The 22,087-nt window shown below is 38.8% G+C and overlaps 1 protein-coding gene across 1 annotated transcript in view; it reads right to left on the bottom strand.

Moving 5' to 3' along the window:
* The window catches only part of Rab3b (RAB3B, member RAS oncogene family), a 54,190-nt gene that overhangs the window by 9,836 nt on the left and 22,267 nt on the right, over positions 1-22,087 (bottom strand). The window contains exons 2-3 of the mRNA XM_076862772.1: positions 4,099-4,217; positions 448-572 (exon numbers count right to left, since the gene is read on the bottom strand). Coding sequence (XP_076718887.1) covers positions 448-572; positions 4,099-4,217 — 244 coding nt within the window. The remainder of the gene's footprint in view (positions 1-447; positions 573-4,098; positions 4,218-22,087) is intronic.

Below are 22,087 nucleotides of genomic sequence, written 5' to 3'. Positions count from 1 at the left end.
TCAGTGGAGTATAGGAACAAAATGCTCCAGCCTTGGAAAAAGCATCACTGAGCTTCATATGCAAACCACATAGTTTTGCCTTCTATATAGTTACTTTTGTTGTGAATTGTGTTTTGGTGAGAACCATCAGTTTACATTGAAAGAAATGTTAAGAAACAATCTATGATGTTCAGTATTGTTGGAAGGATGTACAATATCAAGGACATGGTCACATTCAGTATAGAGTCTTCTCTATATTTGCCAATGAAGAGCAATGCTTCTCTGGAAAAATAGGTTTGTTTTTATATTAAGAACATTCCCTCTTTGCAATGTTCTCTAGGAAGCTCAAAGGCAATATTTTGGCCCAATTCTTTCAAGTTCACAAGAAAATTATTATAAAATATATTTATGCGACACATATATATACATACATATAGGCACACATACACACATGCATCATGTACATACCAAGTTGCTCTGCAAGGAGCCGGCCCTTCTCAGTGGGAACAACTCTCTCTTCTTCCATGTCACATTTGTTCCCCACCAGAATAACCTGTGCATTGTCCCAGGAGTAGGTCTTGATCTGAGTAGCCCTAAAAAAGAGAGAGAAATATGCTATAGATGGAAAGTTTGTGTCTCTCACATTCACAAGTTGAGCCCAACCCTACTTGTAATGGTTTTAGAGGTGGAGCCTCTTGAAGCTAATAATCACATGAAGATAGAGCCCCAGTAAATGGGATTAGTCTCCTTACAAGGAGAGAGAGATAGAATGTGCTCTCTCTCAGCCATGTAATGATACAATCAAAAGGAGGCTGTCTTTAGACACTGGATGGATATACTGGTATCTTGATCTCAGACTTCCTAGTCTTCAGAACTGTGAGAAATAACTGTTCGTCATTTAAACCACTGATATTCTTGTTATAACAGCTCAAAATGACTAAGGCACACATCCTCCTAGGTTGAAAAGGGAATTTCAAAAGTCCAAGAAGCAGTTTCCCTTCACAAAACTAGTGAGTTGCTGCCAATTTATTTAGCTGAGGACAGACACACACATACCTACCCACACTGGCTGTCACAGATTCTGACCCCCACACCTTGGCTGCAAACTCACCCATCTCTTTGGAGTCCTTTAATATTTTGTCAGTCTTCTCACTGGGCAGAGAGCTCATTTTAAAATGTGTATCTGAATACGATGTGGCCTTTTTAAAAATATTTTTAGACCTGTATATTTTTTTAATTTTCAGTGGACACAACATCTTTATTTTATTTTTATGTGGTGCTGAGGATCGAACCCAGCACCCCATGCATGCCAGGTGAGCAGCGCTACTGCTTGAGCCACATCCCCAGCCCTACAATGTGGCCTTTTTAAAAAATCTTCTCTAGAGGGTCCCAGACTAGCTGTGATCAAGTCCAGGTTCTTCAGTTCAAAATCATTCATGTCAGGTCTCTCCAGGCTCATTGTACTTCATCCTGCCTCACAAGTCTCACTCCTTCCTCAAATAAGGCATTAGGTCATGATTATTTGTAGATGCCAAAATATCAACAGTGATTTCCTTCATATAAGATGACTATGAAAATTTTTAAAAATATGTGTCAAATGTTTGTCCTTAAATGTTTGAAAGTAAATGGCCATTATTTCTAACCTTAGAAACAAAATTTTAGCAGAGGGAATAAAGTAGAATCCTAACATTGTAGAGACATCATTTTGTGTGGGTGGATGGGTCTCTGTCCCAACCACCTCATCACATGAAAACCTTGTACCTTCACCATGCCACCTATTATACTTGGTTAAATTTATCTGTTTCTGTCTGAGGGCAGGAATAAGTGTATTCATCTTTGGGAGGCCAGCACCTTGTACAGAACAGACATGGTGTTGGTGAATGTCTGGATCAGCAGATGGTTAATCCTGAATCATATCTTGAATTGACTCTATTCTGATACTGAGATTCAATCTACATGAACCCTAACTGCAATCTAGACCTATTATTGAACCTGCTACTAAAACAGGTCCCATCACCAATCATCATCTATGGTAAGAAGCCATTCCCTTGAAGGATGGAATTCACTCAATCACCATTTGTTGTAGGCCCACAAAGATTCAGGCCTCATTTGGGCACTGGAGCTTTGATGGCAGGTGGAGACAGGCTAAGACCAAGTTGCCTAGAAGGAAAACTCAAAGGCCAGAGCTTTGGAGTCTTTGGATTCATGGCAGATACCTGAAGCCAACTCTCCTATCTCTCGATGTTACTCTTCCTTTTATCTTCCTCCCTCCTCCCACCCCATCCTCTCTCAGCTCCCAGATTAGAAACAAGCTCAGGTTATTCTTGGAAAAGTCATCACCAGGTGTTAAAGTCACCGTGTTCTTGAGAAAGAATGAACAGAGACTGATGGAGGGGAGAAAAGGGGCCAAGGCATATAGGAATGAGCAGTGTGGAGACACTTTAAGGCTAATCACTCTGTGGGAGGTGTAGTAAGAGAGAGAAAATGAAGAGGGAAGGAGTGAGGAAGAGGAAAAAATCATAACTGAAAAGAATAAAGATAAGAGGAAGGGAAAAGAGAAGAAGGAGAAAGAAGGACAGTAGAGGGAAGAAGTTGTTAAAAAGGAAGGGGAGAAAAGGGGAAAGAGAGGATGATGACTGAGAGGCAGAAAAAAGAACACAGGTTTCCAGGATGGCATTTTGGACTGTTGGTCACGACAGAGGAATGGAGCAGGCAGCCTGTAAGATCACACCCAGTTCAAAGCTCCAAGTAGCCAATAATGCTTCACATAATCATGACAACTACTCTTTGGGAAGAGGGAAGTCCTCAAGCTGCTATGGTTTAGATGTAGTTTGTCCCCAAAGAGTTCATGAATTGGAAGCTTGGCTCTCAGGGTGGTAATGTTAAGAACTAGTGGACCTTTAATAAGTGAGGCCTAGTAGGAAATAATTAGGTCATTAAGGGCACTTCCCTCTAAAGGAATGGATATAATTCTTGAGGGACTCTGGTTAGTTCTTTGTGAGAGGTTTCATAAAGGAGCAAGACTAGTCCCCTCCCAATCTCTCTCTGGCTTCCTTTCTTACCATATGCTCTCTCCCTTTTGCTCATGTTCCTGTCTTGATATGATGTAGCCAGGAGAACCCATGCCAAAGCCAGTGACATACTGTGTGGACTTTCAACCTCTAAAACTGTGAGCAAAATAAACTTCTTTTCTTTATAAAGTATCCAGCCTCAGGTATTTTGCTATAGCAACAGAAAACTAACTAATATAGCAGCTATGGGCAAAAGATAACAAGAGAAAGGCTTGGCACTGGCCAGCATTCTAGCTGGGTACCTGAATCACCCAATTCTCTGATTCTGAAGAACAGCCATGGCACAGACATCTCACCTTCTCACATCCTCCTTTGATTAAAGGCATTAGGAATTGGCCTTTCCCTGTCACATGTCCATTCCCTTCTCCTCCTTTCTCCATGTAAGTAACCCCTCAAGAAAAAAGACATTACTTGCTCAGTGTACTGATTTATATTGCAAATTGAACCTTCATGAACCTGAACTAGATTTGCTATTAGGCCCCAAACCCAGCCCAGGGATAGTGAAGTGTCGTGTGCATTCACTCTCCACTATAGACAGTGGAGATTATAGAATAATCTTCCTGAAACATAAATCTGAATTTCTTGATTTTCATTTCAAATGTTGTCACCTATGAGATAAAATCCAAACCCCACCATATAAAATCTTTCATGATCTGTGCTCTTCTTTCCCTCTCACCAACCTTCTTTATCTTTGCACATCTATATTCTTTCCCTGAAAATTCTTATTTATCCCTCAAGCTAACTCCTGTTAAGTTTACAAAATGTAGTGTACGTGTCATCAACCCCAAGACATTTTCTCTCTAAACTGAGATAGACAGCCCTTCCCTGGGTTCCCACAATCCTGATGTCTCAATTCATCACTGTACCTGTCACATAATATTCTTGTAGCCTGCTTCCTACTCTGACTTCTCTCATCTGAGAACTCCGTGAGAGCAGGAGCCATGTATGAGTCATCTGGCTTTCCCTAACATACAGTATAAAGCCTAGTGCACATTAGATTTTCATGAACAGTTTGCCAAGTGAATGAATGAATAAATGAGTTTTGTACCAGTCCTGGACAGCATTGAAGGACTCTTCATTGGTGATGTCATACATGAGAATGAAGCCCATGGCCCCACGGTAATAGGCTGTAGTGATGGTCCGATACCGCTCCTGTCCAGCTGTGTCCTAGTTGGGAAAAGGGGGAAAAGGAAAAAGTCAGCTTCCTAGAAAGTCTGCTTTGGTTCCTAAAATGTCCCCCAAGACAATTAACTCATAATCTAAGGCACATTTAAGGAGTGTTTATTAGGTATTGTGCTTGTGACTAGAATAAAATGATTTTTAAAACCTCACAGAAATAAGAAAATAATTAAAATCCCAATAAAAATTGGCAAGACATGAATAGCTTCTACAAGGAAATACAAATATAATAAATAATTATTATGTTAAAAGCCTTAATCTTTTTTTAAGTGGACACAATACCTTTAATTTATTTACTTATTTTATGTGGTGCTGAGGATCAAACCCACATGCAAAGCAAGCACTCCACCACTAAGCCACAATCTCAACTCCACCCCAAAAGCTTTAATCTTTTTCTTTTTAAAAAAATATTTATTTTTTAGTTGTAGGTGGTTTTTATGTGGTGCTGAGGATCAAACCCTGTGCCTCATATATACTAGGCGAGTGCTCTACTTCTGAGTCACAACCCCAGCCCTAATCTTATTCTTAATAATAGTTCTCATTATAGATGAGGATGCATTGAAATGTACAAACTTGTTTGTGGGAGCAGAACTTTTGTTAAACCTTTTTGGAAAGCAGTTTGGAAGTTTCAATAGCATTAAAAATGTTAATACCCTTGGCCCCAGAATATTCCTTCTAAATATTTTCCTACAAAAATCAGATAAATATTTACACACAAATATGTTATGGCTTTATTTTTCATCAATTTATATATTCAACAAGAGGAAAATGGTTAAAATTTAAGAATTTTTATGTAAATGAATATAAGAATACTTATTGACATGGGACAATGCTTATAGATATGATATAGTATCAATACACAAATTTATATGTGGAAGTGAAAACTATTAAAGAAAACACACCAATAATAGATATTATCTCTGAATAACAGACAAGAATTACTGCTGACAAAAATGAGGCCTTGAGGGCTGGGGCTGGGGCTCAGCAGTAGTGCACTTGCCTGTCATGTGTGAGGCACTGGGTTTGGTTCTCAGTACCACATATAAATAGATAAAAAAATAAAAATGTTTATCAACAACTAAAACAAAAATAATTTTTAAAAAATGAGGCCTTGAATGCAGGACATCTGATTCTAAATCTAATGATTTATCCAAAGGCATTTATTGAATACCATCTATAATAATAATAAAATAAGAAATGATCACAATAATAATTACAGAGTGTCATTATTTGTATATGCATTGCACTTGTATCAAGAAACTTAAGAAAAATCAAGTAGATGTGTTATGATACTCATCTGATAGATGAGGAAACAGATTCAGAGAGATTATCCAATACATGTCAGAACCAAGATTCAAATCAAGTCTATCCTACTCCTTTATCCATTATAATATATTGCCTTAGCCACGACCATACTTTGTGTGATATAAAAATGGAACTAGAGGAGCTGGGATTGTGGTTCAGTGTTAGAGTGCTTGCCTAACATGTGTAAGGCACGGGGTTTGATTCTCAGCACTGCATATAAATAAGTGAACAAAATAAAGGCCCATCAATGTTTAAAACAATATTTTTTTAAATGGAACAAGAACCACCCCTGTTCTCAGGAAGCCTCTGTAGAATTGTGGTAGTGGTTAAAACATACCAGTGAACTGATAATTAGCAATATGAGACAGTATGTCATCAGAACCAGATAAATGACACAGAGAAAATGTGAAATATAAGTTCAGGTAAGGAGAAACATAGTGGTTTGGGGAAGTTATGGAAGATATCAAAGCAGAAGTAACATATATTATACTAGTCGGGACTCTTCAGTTACAAGCAATCTCCAAATCTCAGCAGTTTGAACACAAAGTTTTATTTTTCATTGTTGGTATATGTCCACTAAGGGTTGGATGGGTGTTCTGCTTTGTGTACTTCTGATTCCAGGATAAAGACTGACAGAGAACTTCCAAAAGGAGAGATAGTGCGTGAGTCGTGTGTTGGCCTGTAAAATTTCTACTTTCCCACTTCACTAACCAAAGCAAGTCAGGTATCCACACCCAAATTCCAGGGGGTAAAAAAGTACAATCTCATAACATACCCAGGAATAGAACCAGAAATATGTGGAAGACAGTATACCTATTTCCATAGGTAGACTCTGCACTGAGCCCGGGAGCATTGCCTGAGGATGTGCTTATTTGGCAATACAATGAGGACAATAGGGACTTTCTTATTTTTATTATTTGTTCTAATTTGTTATGCATGACAGCAGAATGCATTTCAATTCATTGTACACAAATGGAGCACAACTTTTTATTTATCTGGTTGTATGCGATGTATCATCGCACTATATGTGTAGTCATATATTTACCTAGAGTAATGATGTTCTCATTCCACCATCTTTCCTGCCCCCATGCTCCCTCCACTCCCCTCCCTTTCCTTTGTCCAATCAGAGTTCTCCATTCTCCCCACACCCCACTTATCAGAGAGAACATTTGGTCTTTGGTTTTGGGGATTGCCTTACTTCGCTTAGCATAATATTCTCAAACTCCATCCATTTACCTGTAAATGCCAAGATTTAATTCTCTTAATGCTAAGTAATATTCCATTGTGTGTATATGTATGTGTGTGTGTTTGTGTGTGTGTGTGTGTGTGTGTGTGTATCATAGTTTCTTTATCCATTCATCTATTAAAGGGCATCTTGGTTGGTTCCACTTTTCAGCTATTGTGAATTGAGCTGCTATAAACATTGATGTGGCTGTGTCAGTACAGTAGACTGATTTTAGCCTCATACATGTTAGGCGAGCACTCCACCACTGAGCCACAACCCCAGCCCCTGGAGTGAAATTCTTAAATTTTAAGATTTTAAGTCCTTTGGGTATAGACAGAGGAGTGGGATAGCTGGGTCAAATGGTGGTTCCATTCCAAGTTGTCTAGGAAATCTCCATACTGCTTTCCAGATTGGTTGCACTAATTTGTAGTGCCACCAGCAATGTATGTATATACCTTTTCCCCCACATCCTTACACTTATTATTATTTGTATTCTTGATAAAATGCTGAGTGAAATTCTTTTTTTATATATTTATTTTTTCGTTTTAGGTAGACACAGTATCTTTATTTTACATTATGTGGTACTGAGGATTGAACCCAGTGCCTCATGCATGCTAGGCGAGCACTCCACCACTGAGCCACAACCCCAGCCCCTGGAGTGAAATTCTTAAAAGAATTTTGTAAACAGAAAAGTAGAGAAAACATATTTTGGCAACAGGAAGAATTTTTGCCAATGTGTACTCCAGAAGAATTTAAAGAATGGTGAGAAATGGGTAAATGACAAAGCTAGAAAGAGCTTTGAGTGCTGTGCCATGGAGTATGGACTTTATCTTTTAGAAACAAAGATTTTGAGGCAGGGATTAACATAATTAGATGTTAGCTTTAAAAGATCACATTGGCAGAGTCAGGTATGGTGGCACAAACCAGTAGTCTCTGTCACTCTGAAAGCTGAAGCAGGAGGATCAAAAGTTCAAGGCCAGCCAGGGAAATTTAGCAAGAGCCTGTTTTAAAAAATAAAATATCATCAAATGTATGAAAGATGATATGTCATGAGCTTTGTAATGTTTTGAACAACCAATAAAAAAATAAAAAATAAAATATCAGTATACAAAATCAACAGCTTTCCTATGCATCAATAATGAATCTGCTTAGAAAGAAATCAGGAAAACAATTCTTCACAATAGTCTCAAAAAAAAAATAAAAGAAATAAATCTAACTAAGGAAGTGAAAAACCTCTGCAATCAAAATTACAGAATGCGGAAGAAAGAAATTGAAGAAAACACCAGATCTTCCATGCTCATGGACAGAATTAATATTGTTAAAATGGTCATATTACCAAAAGTGATACACAAATTTAATGCTGTTTTCATCAAAATACCTATGATGTTCTTTACAAGACTGAAAAAAAACTTCTAAAATTTTTTGAAAGAATAAAACCCAAAATATTCAAAGCAATTCAAAGAAAAAAAAAGCAATCCTGGAGGCATCATAATACCCAACTTCAAATTAAACTATAGGGCAATAGTAACAAAATGGTACTAGCCATAAAAACAGACACATAGACCAATGGAATAGAAGACAAAGATAAACCCACACAGACACAGTCATCTGATCCTGGTCAAGGAGAAAAGATAGCTTTTTTTTTTTTTTTTAAAGATATTATGCTGGGAAAACTGGTTATCCATATGTAGAAAAATGGGACTAGATCCTTATTTCTTACTCTAAACAAAAGTCCACTCACAATGGATCATAAATCTAGAGATTAGACTGGAAATTTTGCAACTGCTGGAAAAAAACATAGGGTCAACACTCAAACATGTAGGTGCAGGCACAGGCAACAACTTCCTCAAATAGGACCTCTAAAACTCCAGAAATAATACTAAGAATTAATAAATGGGATATTTTAAAACTTCTGTGCAGCAACAGAAACAATTAAGAATTTTAAGAAAGGACTTATAGGGCTGGGGCTCAGAGACAGGACCTATAGGGCTAGGGCATGCATGAGGCACTGGGTTTGATCCTCAGCAATGCACAAAATAAAATAAAGATATTGTGTCCACCTATAACTAAAAAATAAATATTAAAAAAGAAAGGACCTATAAAATGGGAGAAAATCTTTGCCAGCTACCATTCTGACAGAGACTATCTAAAATATGTAAAGAACTCAAAACACTTAACACCAAAAAACAAACAGCCCAATCAATAAGTGGGCAAATGAAATAAACAGACAGTTCTCAAAAGAAGAAATACAAATGACCAGCAAATGAAAAAACGTTCAACCTTTTTAGCAATTAGGGAAATGCAAATCAAAACTACAATGAGTGTTTTATCTCACTCCAATTAGAGTGGCAGTCATGAAGAATACAAATAATAATAAATGCTAGAGAAGATGTGGAGAAAAAAAGAACACTTTTATACTACTAGGATTGTAAATTAGTACAACCACTAAGGATATCAGTATGGCAGTTCCTCAAAACACTAGGAATGGAACCATCATATGACCCAGCTATACCACTACTTGGTATTGATCCAAAAGAATTAAAGTCATTATACAGTAAGGATACAAACATACCCATGTTTATAAAAACACAATTCACAATAGCCAAATTATGAAACCAGCCTAGGTGTCCTTCAATAGATGTACTGATAAATAAAATGTGATATATATACGCAATGGAGTTTTGTTCAGTCATAAAGAACAATAAAAATGCATCATTTGCAGGAAAATGGATGGAACTTATGAGTATATATTAAGCAAAATAAGTCAAACTCAGAAAGTGGAGGGTCATATGTTTTCTCTCATATGTGGAAGCTAGAGAAGAAAAGTGGGGAAAGAGTTGATGGGGGATCTCACAAAAATCAAAGGGAGATCAGCAGAGTAATGGAAAGGGATGAGTGAAGGAAAGAAGGGAGAGGAAGGGAAAGGAGAAACACTGGGGAATTATATTGTTTTATCAAGTTATACTGTTTTATCATGTGCAGGTATAAATATATAACAACAAATCCCACTATTATTTACAATTATAATACATCAATAAAAATATGGGGAAAGACTGCTAAAATTTCTTTTAAAAAATAATTAAAAATTTCAAAAAGAGGCTGAGGATGTGACTTAGTGGTAGAATGTTTGCCTAGCATGTGCAAAGACTCGGGTTCAATCCTCAACACCGCAAAGAAACAGAAAGATCACTCTGGCACCATGTGGGGAAAGGAGTGGAAGGAGAAGAGATAGGAGTCAGGAAGGCTGAACAGAAGATCTTTATATTTGTTCAGGTAGGATCTAATATAAGGGTGTGAACTAGAGTGGTAGCAACAGGGATGGAGTAGGAACAGATTCATTAGGTATTTAAAAGGTGAATTGTAAGATATGTTGACAGAATAGATGTGAAGAGATGAAAAATGAAGAGTAATAGTTATCTTCTGTCAAGGCTCCATTTCTCCAAGGTAGCAATTCAGCTCTGGCCCAGACTTGCATAACTTGACTCAGCAAAACAAAACCTGCATTTAGCATATCGACCTTTCTTGAAGAGCACATTCATTGAGCAAAGTCTTTAAGCATCTTATTTTTCATCTCAGTTTATCAGAATATAACCAACTCCTACAGACTCCTGCTGATCTGCAGGCTTAGTCCCTAAGTATTGTCCTGCATGATTTAAAATTAAGCCACATATAGCACCTCTCTTTAGGATTTCTGGCAAATAAAATTTTCTCCAGGTTATAAATAAACGTGTGGAAGAATGGATGAATGGATAGATGGGTAAGTGAATTAATGAGTAAAGGAACATCTAACATTTGCAATCTTAGGTACTATAGAAAGAAATGCTTGTTGTGTGCCCTATCTGCATAAAATCTTTGTGTATGTCTAAGAAACACTGCAACAATATTTTATTTACTCCTCCCACGCCTTTGCCTCTGCTTCCTGAGCTTCTCAGAACCAACTCCTACAGACTCCTGCTGATCTGCAGGCTTAGTCCCTAAGTACTGTCCTGCATCATTTAAAATTAATTCACCCTTCCTGATCTAAAGGTCCAGACAGGTCTGAGCTCCTGCGCAGCTACTAGGTCTCAGTTCTCCTCACTCCTCCCAAGCCATGTCTTATTCCTCGGAGCCTGGCCCTATGCACCAGCTCTTTATCAGGAGAGTCTTGTAGCCCAATTAATATCCAACTAATTATAAACCCTAATATGTAATCATAAAGAGCTTGTACATGGAGTCAGTTTCACATCTGTACTCCCAGTGCCTATCACAGGGCTGTGCATGCAATAGATTAAATCACTGCTTATTAAACAAAAAGGCCAAGCTGAGCTGTGATGCACACCTGTAATTCCAGTGACTCAGGAGGCTGAGGCAGGAGGATCAAAAGTTCCAGACCAACCTCAGCAACTTATTGAGGCCCTAAGCAACTTAGTGAGACCCTGTCTCAAAATGAAAAATAAAAAAGGACTTGGATGTAGCACAATGGTCAAGTGCCCCTAGGTTCAATCCCCAGTACAAAAAAAAATTTTTTTTTTTTAATTCTTCCTTTTTGTGGTACTAGGAACTGAACCCAGAGTCACTCTATCACTGAGCTACTGGGGACTGAACCCAGAAATACTCTACCATTGAACTATATCTTCAGCCCTTTTTATTATTTTATCTTGCAAAGCTGCCCAGGATGGCCTCAAACTTCTGATCCACCAGCCTCAGCCTGCTGAGTAGATGGAATTACAGGCACGCACCCCCCAAAGCCAGCAAGGTCATATTGTTTTAAGATTAAAAGTATGATCTTTAGAGTTAGATTTCTGAATGTGAACCACAGTTCTACAACTTACTATGTAACTATGATGTCTTCCAGTGATCTCTGTCTCCTGGTATTCATACTCTTAGGCAATCCCCTCCTTGGACAATTTACCCTTGGGGCACTTAGTTTCTTTCTTTTTTTTTTTTTTTTTTTTGGTGGGGTGGTACCAGGGATTGAACTCAGAGGCACTCAAACACTGAGCCACATCCCCAGCCCAATTTATTAGAGAGAGGGTCTCACTGAGTTACTTAGCACCTTGCCGTTGCTGAGGCTGGCTTTGAACTCGCAATCCTCCTGTCTCAGCCTCCCAAGCTGCTGAGATTACAGGCGTGCACCACCACACCTAGCCTCTTTTTTAAAAAAATATATATATTTTTTTTTAGTTGTAGGTGGACACAATATATTTATTTATTTATTTATTTTATATGGTTCTCTCATGCAAGGCAAGCACTCTACTACTAAGCCACAACCCTAGCCCCACCTTGTTTCTTAATGTATACAGTTGGAAGATAATAATACCCACCTCATAGTTTTGATGAGAATTAAGAATGTTACATATAAAATGCTTGGAAGAGCTCCTGGTGCATAATTCGCTCCATACAGTCATCAGTTATTGATTTTTTGCTTCCCTGGGCCAGCTTCCCAGGATCTGCCCAGCATGATTAGACAGGTCTCATGTCATGTATTACTTTCCTCTCATTCAAAACTGTCCTGGGATTCCTCCAGAGTCTCAATGTGATGCTTCCCTTAATGAATAGCAATGTGGCCTAACAGAAAGGAAATGGATGAGCTTTTGCCTTAGTCTGACTCCTAGCTCTGTCATTATCAGCCATATGATTTTTTTTCTTTTTTCTTTTCTTTCTTTCTTTTTTTTTTTTTTCCTGGTACTGGGGATTGAACCCAGACCCTTGAACATGCTAGACAAGCACTCTATTGACAAGCTCCATCCCCAGCCCTTTTTATTAGGAGACAGGGTCTCTCTAAGTTTCCCAGACTGGACTTGAACTTATAATTCTTCTGCCTCAAACTTCCTGAGTAGCTGGGACTACAGGCATATACCATGACACCCAGCTTTAGCCATGTGATTTTGGACAGGTTGGTTATTTCATCTCTTTGGGGCTCATTTCCTCACATATGGAATAGAAATAAAATGCTTAGGGTTTTGTAAGGTTTTTCTAATTAAGTAAAATGGTTTTTTTAATGTCTGGTACATAAGAGGTAATCAAATGTGAGTATCATTATAATTTAACTTTTAAAGTCAAATTTTAAAAATTATTAATCCCTCATTTCCTCATCTGTAAAGTAGTGATAATAATATCAACTTTGAAGTGGTTCTGTGAATATGAGAGATAATGTAAGAGTTAGAGCCTGGCAAAGCACTGAGCACATGGTAGGTTCTCAGAAAAGTTCATAGTAGCTGCTGTTACTGTTGATATTACCATTGCTATTTCATTTAAAGAAAAGCAAGGTTAGAAACAACAAGCCAGCTCTCACTATCCTCTGCTCAATGGAAGGTAGTCTAGAGAATTGCTCCTGAACCTCCCTCTTTTATTTTTAAAAAAAATCACATTGACAAACATTGATTCCTCTCCCACTAATGAGAGTCAAAAATAGAACAAAGAGGAGACAGGAAGGAGAAAGAAAGAGGAATGACTCACTGGCTACTTGAGGAAGGAGACCATGTCATCAAGAACAATCAAGTCGCTTCTAAGCAACAGCCATTCATTGAACTCTTCATATGAAGAAAGCATTATGACAAAGAATGGACACCAGAGTGAGCAAGCCACTGCCCAGGCCTCCAGCAACTCTGTCAGTGTGGCAGACAGACACACAGGTAAGCAGATGAAGACTAATGTCAACTGAACACCTATTATGTGCCAGGGCATTTTGATAAGTGCTTTACATATGGGATCTTTTCATAATTTGAGGTAACAAAATAAAATTGCTTGTTGAGCATTGCTCTGTGCCATAGATTAAGTACTTTTCCCATTTGATTTAATTTTCAAAACAGTCTTCTGAAATACTCTTACCTCCATTTACAGATAAAGAAATGTCAAATAACTTGCCATAAGATCTCGAAACCAGGAACACTCTATCATTTGTCAGTTCATGGCAAACTCAGAATCAAACTTGGACTCTTTCTGATTGCAAAGCCAATGCTCTTTTCAGAACAACTTTTCTCCTACATTATTTCTATTAATTATAATTTCAGCCTGCAGCAAGTCAAGTTTGCATCTCTTTTTCATATATCAATTAACTGAGGATCACAGAAGTTAAGAAAATTTCTAGTCACAAGCTATAAATGAGCAGAGTCAACAGGTTCAATCCCCAGTATTACAAGAAGAAGAAGAAGAAAAAAAAAAAAAAGCTGTTTTAGGATACAAATTCCATCAAAGCCTTTGCATTTTCAATACAGCCTACAGCCAACCAGACTGTGTATACTTGTTCCTCTGCTCCCTAGGACAGGACCCAGTTCACCCAACAGCTTCCCAGACAGGAGGTCCTCCAACCATGGCTAAGGCTACCAGGAATCCTTCCAAGGACTTTCCTTACACCAGAGTATAAGGCTGGAAATCTCTTGAAGATATTAAATGAAATAATGTGTCTAGAACACAAGTGCTCAACCAATATTCACTCCTACCCTTAACTTCTTTCCAGAGATCCCTCACAGTCACCCATACACACTCTAATCATGTTTGCTTCTCATTTCTGCCCAGGCTACACTCTGCTACATGTGCTCTCTCCCAGCTTTTCCAGTTGTCTTGACCATTATATTGTTGAATTCTAAAGTTAAAAGGAACCTCATAAGTTATTCAGTCTACTCCCTCAATCAAAGTAGGCATTCCTTCCATGCCACATTTACATTGTTTATTTATTTATTTGTTTGTTCTAATTTATTATATGACAATAGAATGCATTTTGATTCATAGTACACAAATGGAACACAATTTTTCATTTCTCTGGTTGTACACAAAATAGAGTCCCATCATTCATGTCTTCATACATGTATCTAGGGTAATGATATCCATCTCATTCCATCATCTTTTCTACCCCCATACCCCCTGTTCTCACCTCCCTCCCCTTTGCCCTATTTAAAGTTCTTCCATTCCTCATATGCTCCCCTTCATGGATCAACATCCACTTATCAGAGAAAACATTCAGCCTTTGGTTTTTTGGAATTGGCTTACTTCACTTAGCATGATATTCTCCAATTCCATCCATTTACCTGCAAATGCCATGATTTGATTGTCTTTTAATACTGCTGAGTAATATTCCATGCCACATTTACATTGGATATTTCCAGTATCAGACACACACCACCTCTCCAGGCAGTCATTCCACTGACCACAATTCTGTTTATTAGAAAATTTCTTCCTTTCATTGAGCTGAAATCTACTTTCTATCCGTTGACTTAACTCTGTTCTCTGGAGACATGAAGAATAAATCTACTGATTCACTCATGTGGCAGCCATCCAAATATTTAAGTCCTGTCTTCGTTTAACTATTTTAGAGTTTACAATGTTTTTTCCTCTTATTATCTGTCTTAATTCACAGAAATGTGAGAGATCTAATATCTGCATTCCACAAAAGGGGCAACTGAGACTTAAAGAGGCAAGACAGGGACTGATGAAAATGAGCTTAAATAAAACCAGGTCTTAAGTCTCCAAGAGACCAGCGCCCTTTTCACAAGGCTATATCACTGATGTTTTCAATCACCTGTCACAGGGACCTTGACAATTAGCAGAATGACCAGAACAGTGAAGGGAACTTGAAACCTACTAAAGATGTTAAGCCCTGGGGGGATGGGGAATAGTAGGCTCTCTTCAGATATCTAAAATGCCTAAAGGGTTTACTATCTCTTTTTCTTTTTTGTGCCAAGATAGATACACAGATACACCACAGTGTATCTAGCATTAAAGTCTACAGTGTCTGCTTACTGTAGAAGATAAACCTATATTGGATTGGAGTTCTGACGTAGGAAAGGCCCCTTTCCTGTGCCTTCCTTGTGCCTTTCCTTCAAGTAACATTCTTCTTTCAGAGCTCAGTTCAACATAGCATTCCCACCATCCTGGCAAAATCAAATCCTCCCCAATTATATGCTTTCCTGGCACCATGTGCTTCTCGTTTGAAAAGCACTCATCCCCACTGTAATTTTGTATTTATTTGTATAATTATTTGATTAGGATCTGTCTCCCCTGCCAAACTGCAAGTGCCACAAGAACAGGATGTCTGGTTTCACTTACTATTGTGTCTCCCGTGCCTGGCACAGCACCTGACACATAAGGCTGGAGTGTTCCAATAAATATCTGTTGAAAGGATGAATTTATTGGGTGCCTGCAACATTGTGGGTAGAACACATTGAATGTCAGATGAGTCTTTCTGAAATTCAAATCTCATCATCTCCCTCTGAGTCTAAATATCTTCCTTGGTTTTCTAAAGCCCACAGCTTCTCAGTAGTTATAGACCCTTCAAGATCTAACTCAGATTTCCCTGCCAATTTCTGGTGTCTCATTCCTTGACGGGACCAATGAGTTCCAGTTTTTCCTAAATATCTGTGGTCTCCCAAACAGAGTACTCCTTCATACCTCTGCACCTTTGCATATGCTAATCCTTGCTTATACTGTCCCTTCCTTTTTATAATATGGGACCTTACTCACAAGTCTTCTCTGAAGTTTTCCCTGATACACCAACACACAAGGTAACTTCTTTCCCTGCCTATAGAAGGTTTGGCATTGTATCATTGTACATATCATATTCACTATAGTTTCTGGCTCATCTGTCTGTCTTCCCTTTTAGACTGTGAGGACCTTCAAATGGAATTGTATTTAGACCCTCAACTATAGCACCTGGCACATAGTAGGCACTTAATAAGAATGCTGGTGAATGAAACTTTAAGGTTGACTATGTACTGAGTTGGGAACTCATTTAGAACTTCAGGGTTGAATGAAATAAGCCCTGTGACATACATGCCATCACCTCTTTTTGGTCCCATTCATTGTTGTAGAGGGAGGGCTAGTTGTGGCTCAGTGGTAGAGTACTTACCTCACATCTGTGAGGTACTGGGTTCAATCCTCAGCACCACATAAAAATAAATAAATAAAAATATTGTGCCCATCTACAACTAAAAAAAAAAAAAAGAGGGAGGCCCAGAGTAGTGACAGAACTTGGGAAGCCACACAAAGAATGAGAAGTTAACTCTGGTGCCTCCACCGAGTCCTGCAACATACTCACTCCCCTAGTGTTATACTTCCCTAGTGTTATGATTTGGATGTGAGATGACCCCCAAAATCTCATGTGTGAGAAAATGCAAGAAGGCTTAGACGTAAAATGAATGGGTTATGAGAGTCTTAACCCAATCCATGAATTAATCCCCCCATGGGATTAATCAAGTGGCAACTGAAGGCAGGTAGGATATGGCTGGAAGAGGTAGGTCCCTGGGGGCATGCCTTTGGGGCATATATTTTGTATCTGGCAAGTGGAATCTTTCTGCTTCCTGATTACCGTGTAAGCTGCTTCCCTCTGCCACACTCTTCCCCCATATTTTTCTGCCTCACCTCAAGTCCTGAGGAATGGGGCCTGCTGTCTATGGACTGAGACCTCTGAAACCATGAGGTCTAAAATAAACTTTTCTCCTTTGCAGTTTTTCTGGTTGGGTCTTTTAGTCACAGCAGTGAAAAAGCTGACTAACATACCTAGTGAGTCTTCTCTCTCTACCCCTCTTCAGTTCCCTCCCTCCTGGCCAGAGTTGGGTAGAGATGATAGGCACCAGGGAGGTAGGTAATGGGAGTATTGGGGCTGGCTCTCCCATACCATTCTCAGAACCACAGATGCTCAGCGTCAAGTCCTTTGTATTTTGTAGCAGCTGGGAATCAAGACTTTATGTCTCATGGGAATGAGAGAAAACAAATAAAAAAAAAAAAATCTGGGGCTGGAGATGTGGCTCAAGCGGTAGCGCGCTCACTCACCTGGCATGCGTGTGGCCCGGGTTCAATCCTCAGCACCACATACAAACAAAGATGTTGTGTCCACCGAAAACTAAAAAAAAAAAAATATTAAAAATTCTCTCTCTAAAAAAAAAAAAAAAAAAAAAAATCTGGAGCCCAAGGACACATAAGTAGCAATTGGTTATATCCTTCAGGAAAAAAGACAAGAAAGAGGCCACTGGAGTCCAGGACTGAGGGTTATGAAGCACTTCACTGTGCTCTGTGATCCTATCTAGGCTTTGAAGTTCAGGTCAAAGGGTACCTATCTTGGGACGTCCTTCGTGATGCAGTTTCAAAATTCATCACCGTTCCTTTTGGACTGTACTTTGGCTTCTTTTTTAGCAGTAGCAGAGCACAGACTATGAGAGCTAGATGATTCTTGGGAGAATATCAATTTCACATGTATTTACTGAGTCTGCTCTGCCAGTGAATAAGACTTATGTGATTCCTACCCTCAGAACTCTCATAGTCCAGTGGGGAATTTACTATACAGGTGACAAATGCTATGATAGGTACACACAGAGTCAACTCCCTTGTTTTAGTCAGCTTTTTTCTTTTCTTTCTTTCTTTTTTCTTTTTTTTCTTTCTTTCTTTTTTTTTTTTTTTTTGCTGTGACTAAAAGACCTGACAAGAACAATTTTAGAGGAGGGAAAATTTATTTGGGGGCTCACAGTTTCAGAGGTCTGAGTCCATCAAAGGCCTGCTCCATTCCTTAGAACTCAAGGTGAGACTGAACATCATGGCAGAAGAGTACAAGAAGCAGCTCACATGATAATCACAAAGCAGAGAGGGACTACACTTGACAGATGCAAAATATATACACCAAAGGCATGCCTCCAATAACCCACCTCCTCCAGTCACACCCTACCTACCTTCACTCACCACTCAGTTAATCCCATCAGGGATTAATTCACTGATTGGGTTAAGACTCCCAATCATTTCTCCTCTAAACCTCCTTGCATTGTCTCACACATGAGCTTTTAGAGGACACCTTACATCCAAACCATAACATCCCTAATTTTACAGATGGGAAACCAAACCCCTGAGAAACAAGTAACCTGTTTTCTTATTTTTGACATTGTTCTCTCAGACAAAACCCTCAAAACCTCTCACAGATGTGACCACCAACTTCCATAAAGATATAGGCACCACATTCTACTTCAAGCAGATGAACTGAAAGTTATAGACTTCCTTTCATTGTTTTTCAATGTATCTGGCATATCTCAGACATTCAATAAATACTTGTTGAATGAATGGATCACAGCACCTATGTCAGGAATGTGTTTCCACTCCCACCTATACTTCTTATTTAGACTGTGGAAGAAAGACTGTGCCTCGTCATTTCTGTACCCTCAGTACCTAGAGTAGTGCTTGGCGCCTGCCAACAAAACTATTTAACAAAGCTGGGTGCTGTTGTCCATGCCTGTAATCACAGTTACTCAGGAGACTTGGGCAGAAAGATTGCAAGTTTGAGGCCATCCTGGGCAATTTAGTGAAACCCTATCCCAAAATAAAAATAAAAAGGGTGGGAGATGAAGCTAGATCAATTGTAGAGAGCTTTCCTAGGAGACACACAGCCCTGGTTCAATCCTTACTATGGGAAACAGGGGTGGTGGTGGTGTGCTTTAAAGCAACAAAGAAATTAATGAATGAGAGAAGAGTGGACAATATGATCTCTCTGTTGCCCTAAATAACATCCCCCAAACACACACCCATCTTCTTGTAACCCTCTATTTCCTAGCTTCAGGGATACCGCACTTTTCTGGTTCTTTGCCATCATCTCTTCCTGCTCTTGCTCTATCTCCTACACTGGCTTCTTATTCTCCCCTGGGCCCTCACTTTCAAGTTACAGATGGAAATTTCCAGTTGTCTGCTGGACATCTCCACTTAGTCTGAATCCCTTGGCATGTACATGGTTAATTACTCATTATCGCTTATTTCATTTGTGTCTTCTCTCACAAATAAGTCCTCATGAACACCTCACACATGTCTGGACACACAGCAGGTATTCTAAAGATGTCTGCTAAATGAACTATAATATTCCAATGCTGTGCATGGACAAATTTAGCATCAGAGTTGCCAACCCATTTCCTCTTCACTCTTTTTGCCTCCAAATTGACATCAGCACCATTCACAGCACTCTGAGAAATCTCTCTGGGGAATTCATTTAATTTGCCACCTGCTGTATCCTTTATGTGACTCACCAACTCCCTTCAAGACAGGAAGATGTAGGGAGAAAAGTGAGGTGGGAGAGGGCCAAGAGGAAAAAGAGAATCTTGGAACAAGATTATATTTAATATATCGTCAGGTCACAGCAAGTAAGAGGAAATGAAGAAAGTCAGGTCTGGCACTGAAAATTACAGGTGCTAAAAATAGTTCTCTGGTCAGACAATTCACAGAAATGGTTAATGGATGACTGTCCAATAAGTAATCAGAGAAATACAATGTGAAATGACAAAATATAATTTTTTACCTATTGAATTAATTAAACTAAGACTCCATGATATTAGCTTTCCACACAGATAAAACAAAATAGGGATTTCACTATTTAGAATATGTCTAAAGGAAATAAATAAGAAACTTATGAGAAGTTTTGCAAATTGAGAATGATCATGGCAATATTATTCAAAACAGTCCCAAATTGGAAAGCAGTTATAAGTAGTCAAATAATGGGGAGGAGGGCTGGAGATGTGGCTCAGGCGGTGGCGCGCTCGCCTGGCATGCGTGCAGCCCGGGTTCAATCCTCAGCACCACATACCAACAAAGATGGTGTGTCCGCCGAAAACTAAAAAATAAATATTAAAAAATAATAATAATGGGGAGGAAATTAGCTTTGAGGGGCTAGAGACAAGACCTCATTCTCTCACCAGTTTAGAGAGCTCAGCACAACATAACTGTAAGAAATACTGTTGACTGAATGAATTAATGAGTGGATATGGTACTCCCTTCCTATAAAGTATAATGAAGTCATTAAAAACATAAATACTTTCTAATAATGTTAGATATATTTATGTTGTCATGTAAAATAAAAGTTCACAGAAAAGAAACTGGAAAGAAATCAACAAAAAATATCAATCATATTTTCTTCTCTAAGCTTGGCTGTAATTTAAAAATATTTTTAAATTACTTTTTTAATTCAGAAGAAATTAAACCCCTAGTAAGAGCTGGCAGTTACTATTCTTACTATTCATAGTCCAGGGAGAAGGAAAAATGGGAAAAAACATGGGAGACCAAAAATAAGTTGATATTATAGCAAGATAGTGAAGTTCTTGTACTATTTACTCTTCCTGCTTGAGTTAAATACATTTGAAATTTTCCATAATAAACAGCTTAAAAAAATAAGAAGACCTGAAACAACACACTATCTGGGAAGAATACAGGGAGTTCCATTTTTTTTTAATTTTATAATTTTTTTTTTTAGTTGTAGTTGGACATAACACCTTTATTTTATTTATGTGGTGCTGAGGATCGGCGCGCTAGGTGGGTGCTCTACTGCTGAGTCACAACCCCAGCCCTGAGAGTTCCATTTTTAATGGGATATAAAACTCTATATTTCATGGATGTTAAAATGCCTACTTTTCTGAATTTAAGCATCTCTGAAATAAGGATGTATCTTACAATTGACAATACCTTAGATTCTCTAAAAAAAATACTTAAAACATCATATGGGGGAGGAAGTAGGAACTGAGGCTGAAGCTAGATTTTGGCTGTCTTGAACGCCAGGCCAAGGCGCTGGGACACTGTTCTGAGGAGAATGAGTGATGCTCCCGTCAAGGGGAGGAAATTCAGTAAGTATGTGCTAAATGGTAAGGGTGCTATTATTGGGACACTGCTGCACATATCAAGGGCCAGAAGACACTGGCCTTTGAGGAAAAAGTGTTTGAGGACTTGCCCTCCTCTCTTGTCATCTCATGAGTCCCAGTTCTCTTCTTCCTCAAATCTTTCACATTACTTTCATTTTCCTGAAAGCATAATTGTTTTCCTAGAACCCAAGCCAGCACCATCACTGATGTAAATATCCACAGTCCTGAGTCCCCACTGCAGCTTCTGATGTGACATTTTAAAGCCAAAAAATCTCCGCTTAATGCCTGGCACAGGGACCTACTACTGAACTCATTCCCGAATGGAGATAAAAGGAGTTCACGTATATAGGGCAGGCAAGAGATTAAACTGAACTTCTCAGGACATCTGGGACTTAACTAGAAAGAGAAATCAGGAGTTCAGGATCTCCAGCCTGCTCTGGGCTATGCTTTCCCTCTGTGTCTTAGAGCTGCTTTCTTTGGGGATTTGGCCCCAGTAACCATAGCAGACAAATCCCCTAAGGATCATTTGCATACAGGTGCCAAAGTGTTCTAAAAATAGGATCAACACTCTGGCTCCACAAAGCAAAAGCCTTGAAATTTATTTATAAAGGATGGTGGGGCAAGCATGTGAGGAGGAGGAGGAACCTCTCAGGAGCAGCCTAACAACAGGAAGCTATAATTGCAGGCTGGGAGTCAAGAGCCCTGGGATCATTTAATTTTGCCACTCATTTGCTTCGTGGGCTTAAGAACAACCTATACCC

The sequence above is a fragment of the Callospermophilus lateralis genome, chromosome 7 (genome assembly GCF_048772815.1).
Source record: "Callospermophilus lateralis isolate mCalLat2 chromosome 7, mCalLat2.hap1, whole genome shotgun sequence".
Taxonomy (NCBI): Eukaryota; Metazoa; Chordata; class Mammalia; order Rodentia; family Sciuridae; genus Callospermophilus; species Callospermophilus lateralis.
This window is presented reverse-complemented; position numbering and strand designations above follow the sequence as displayed.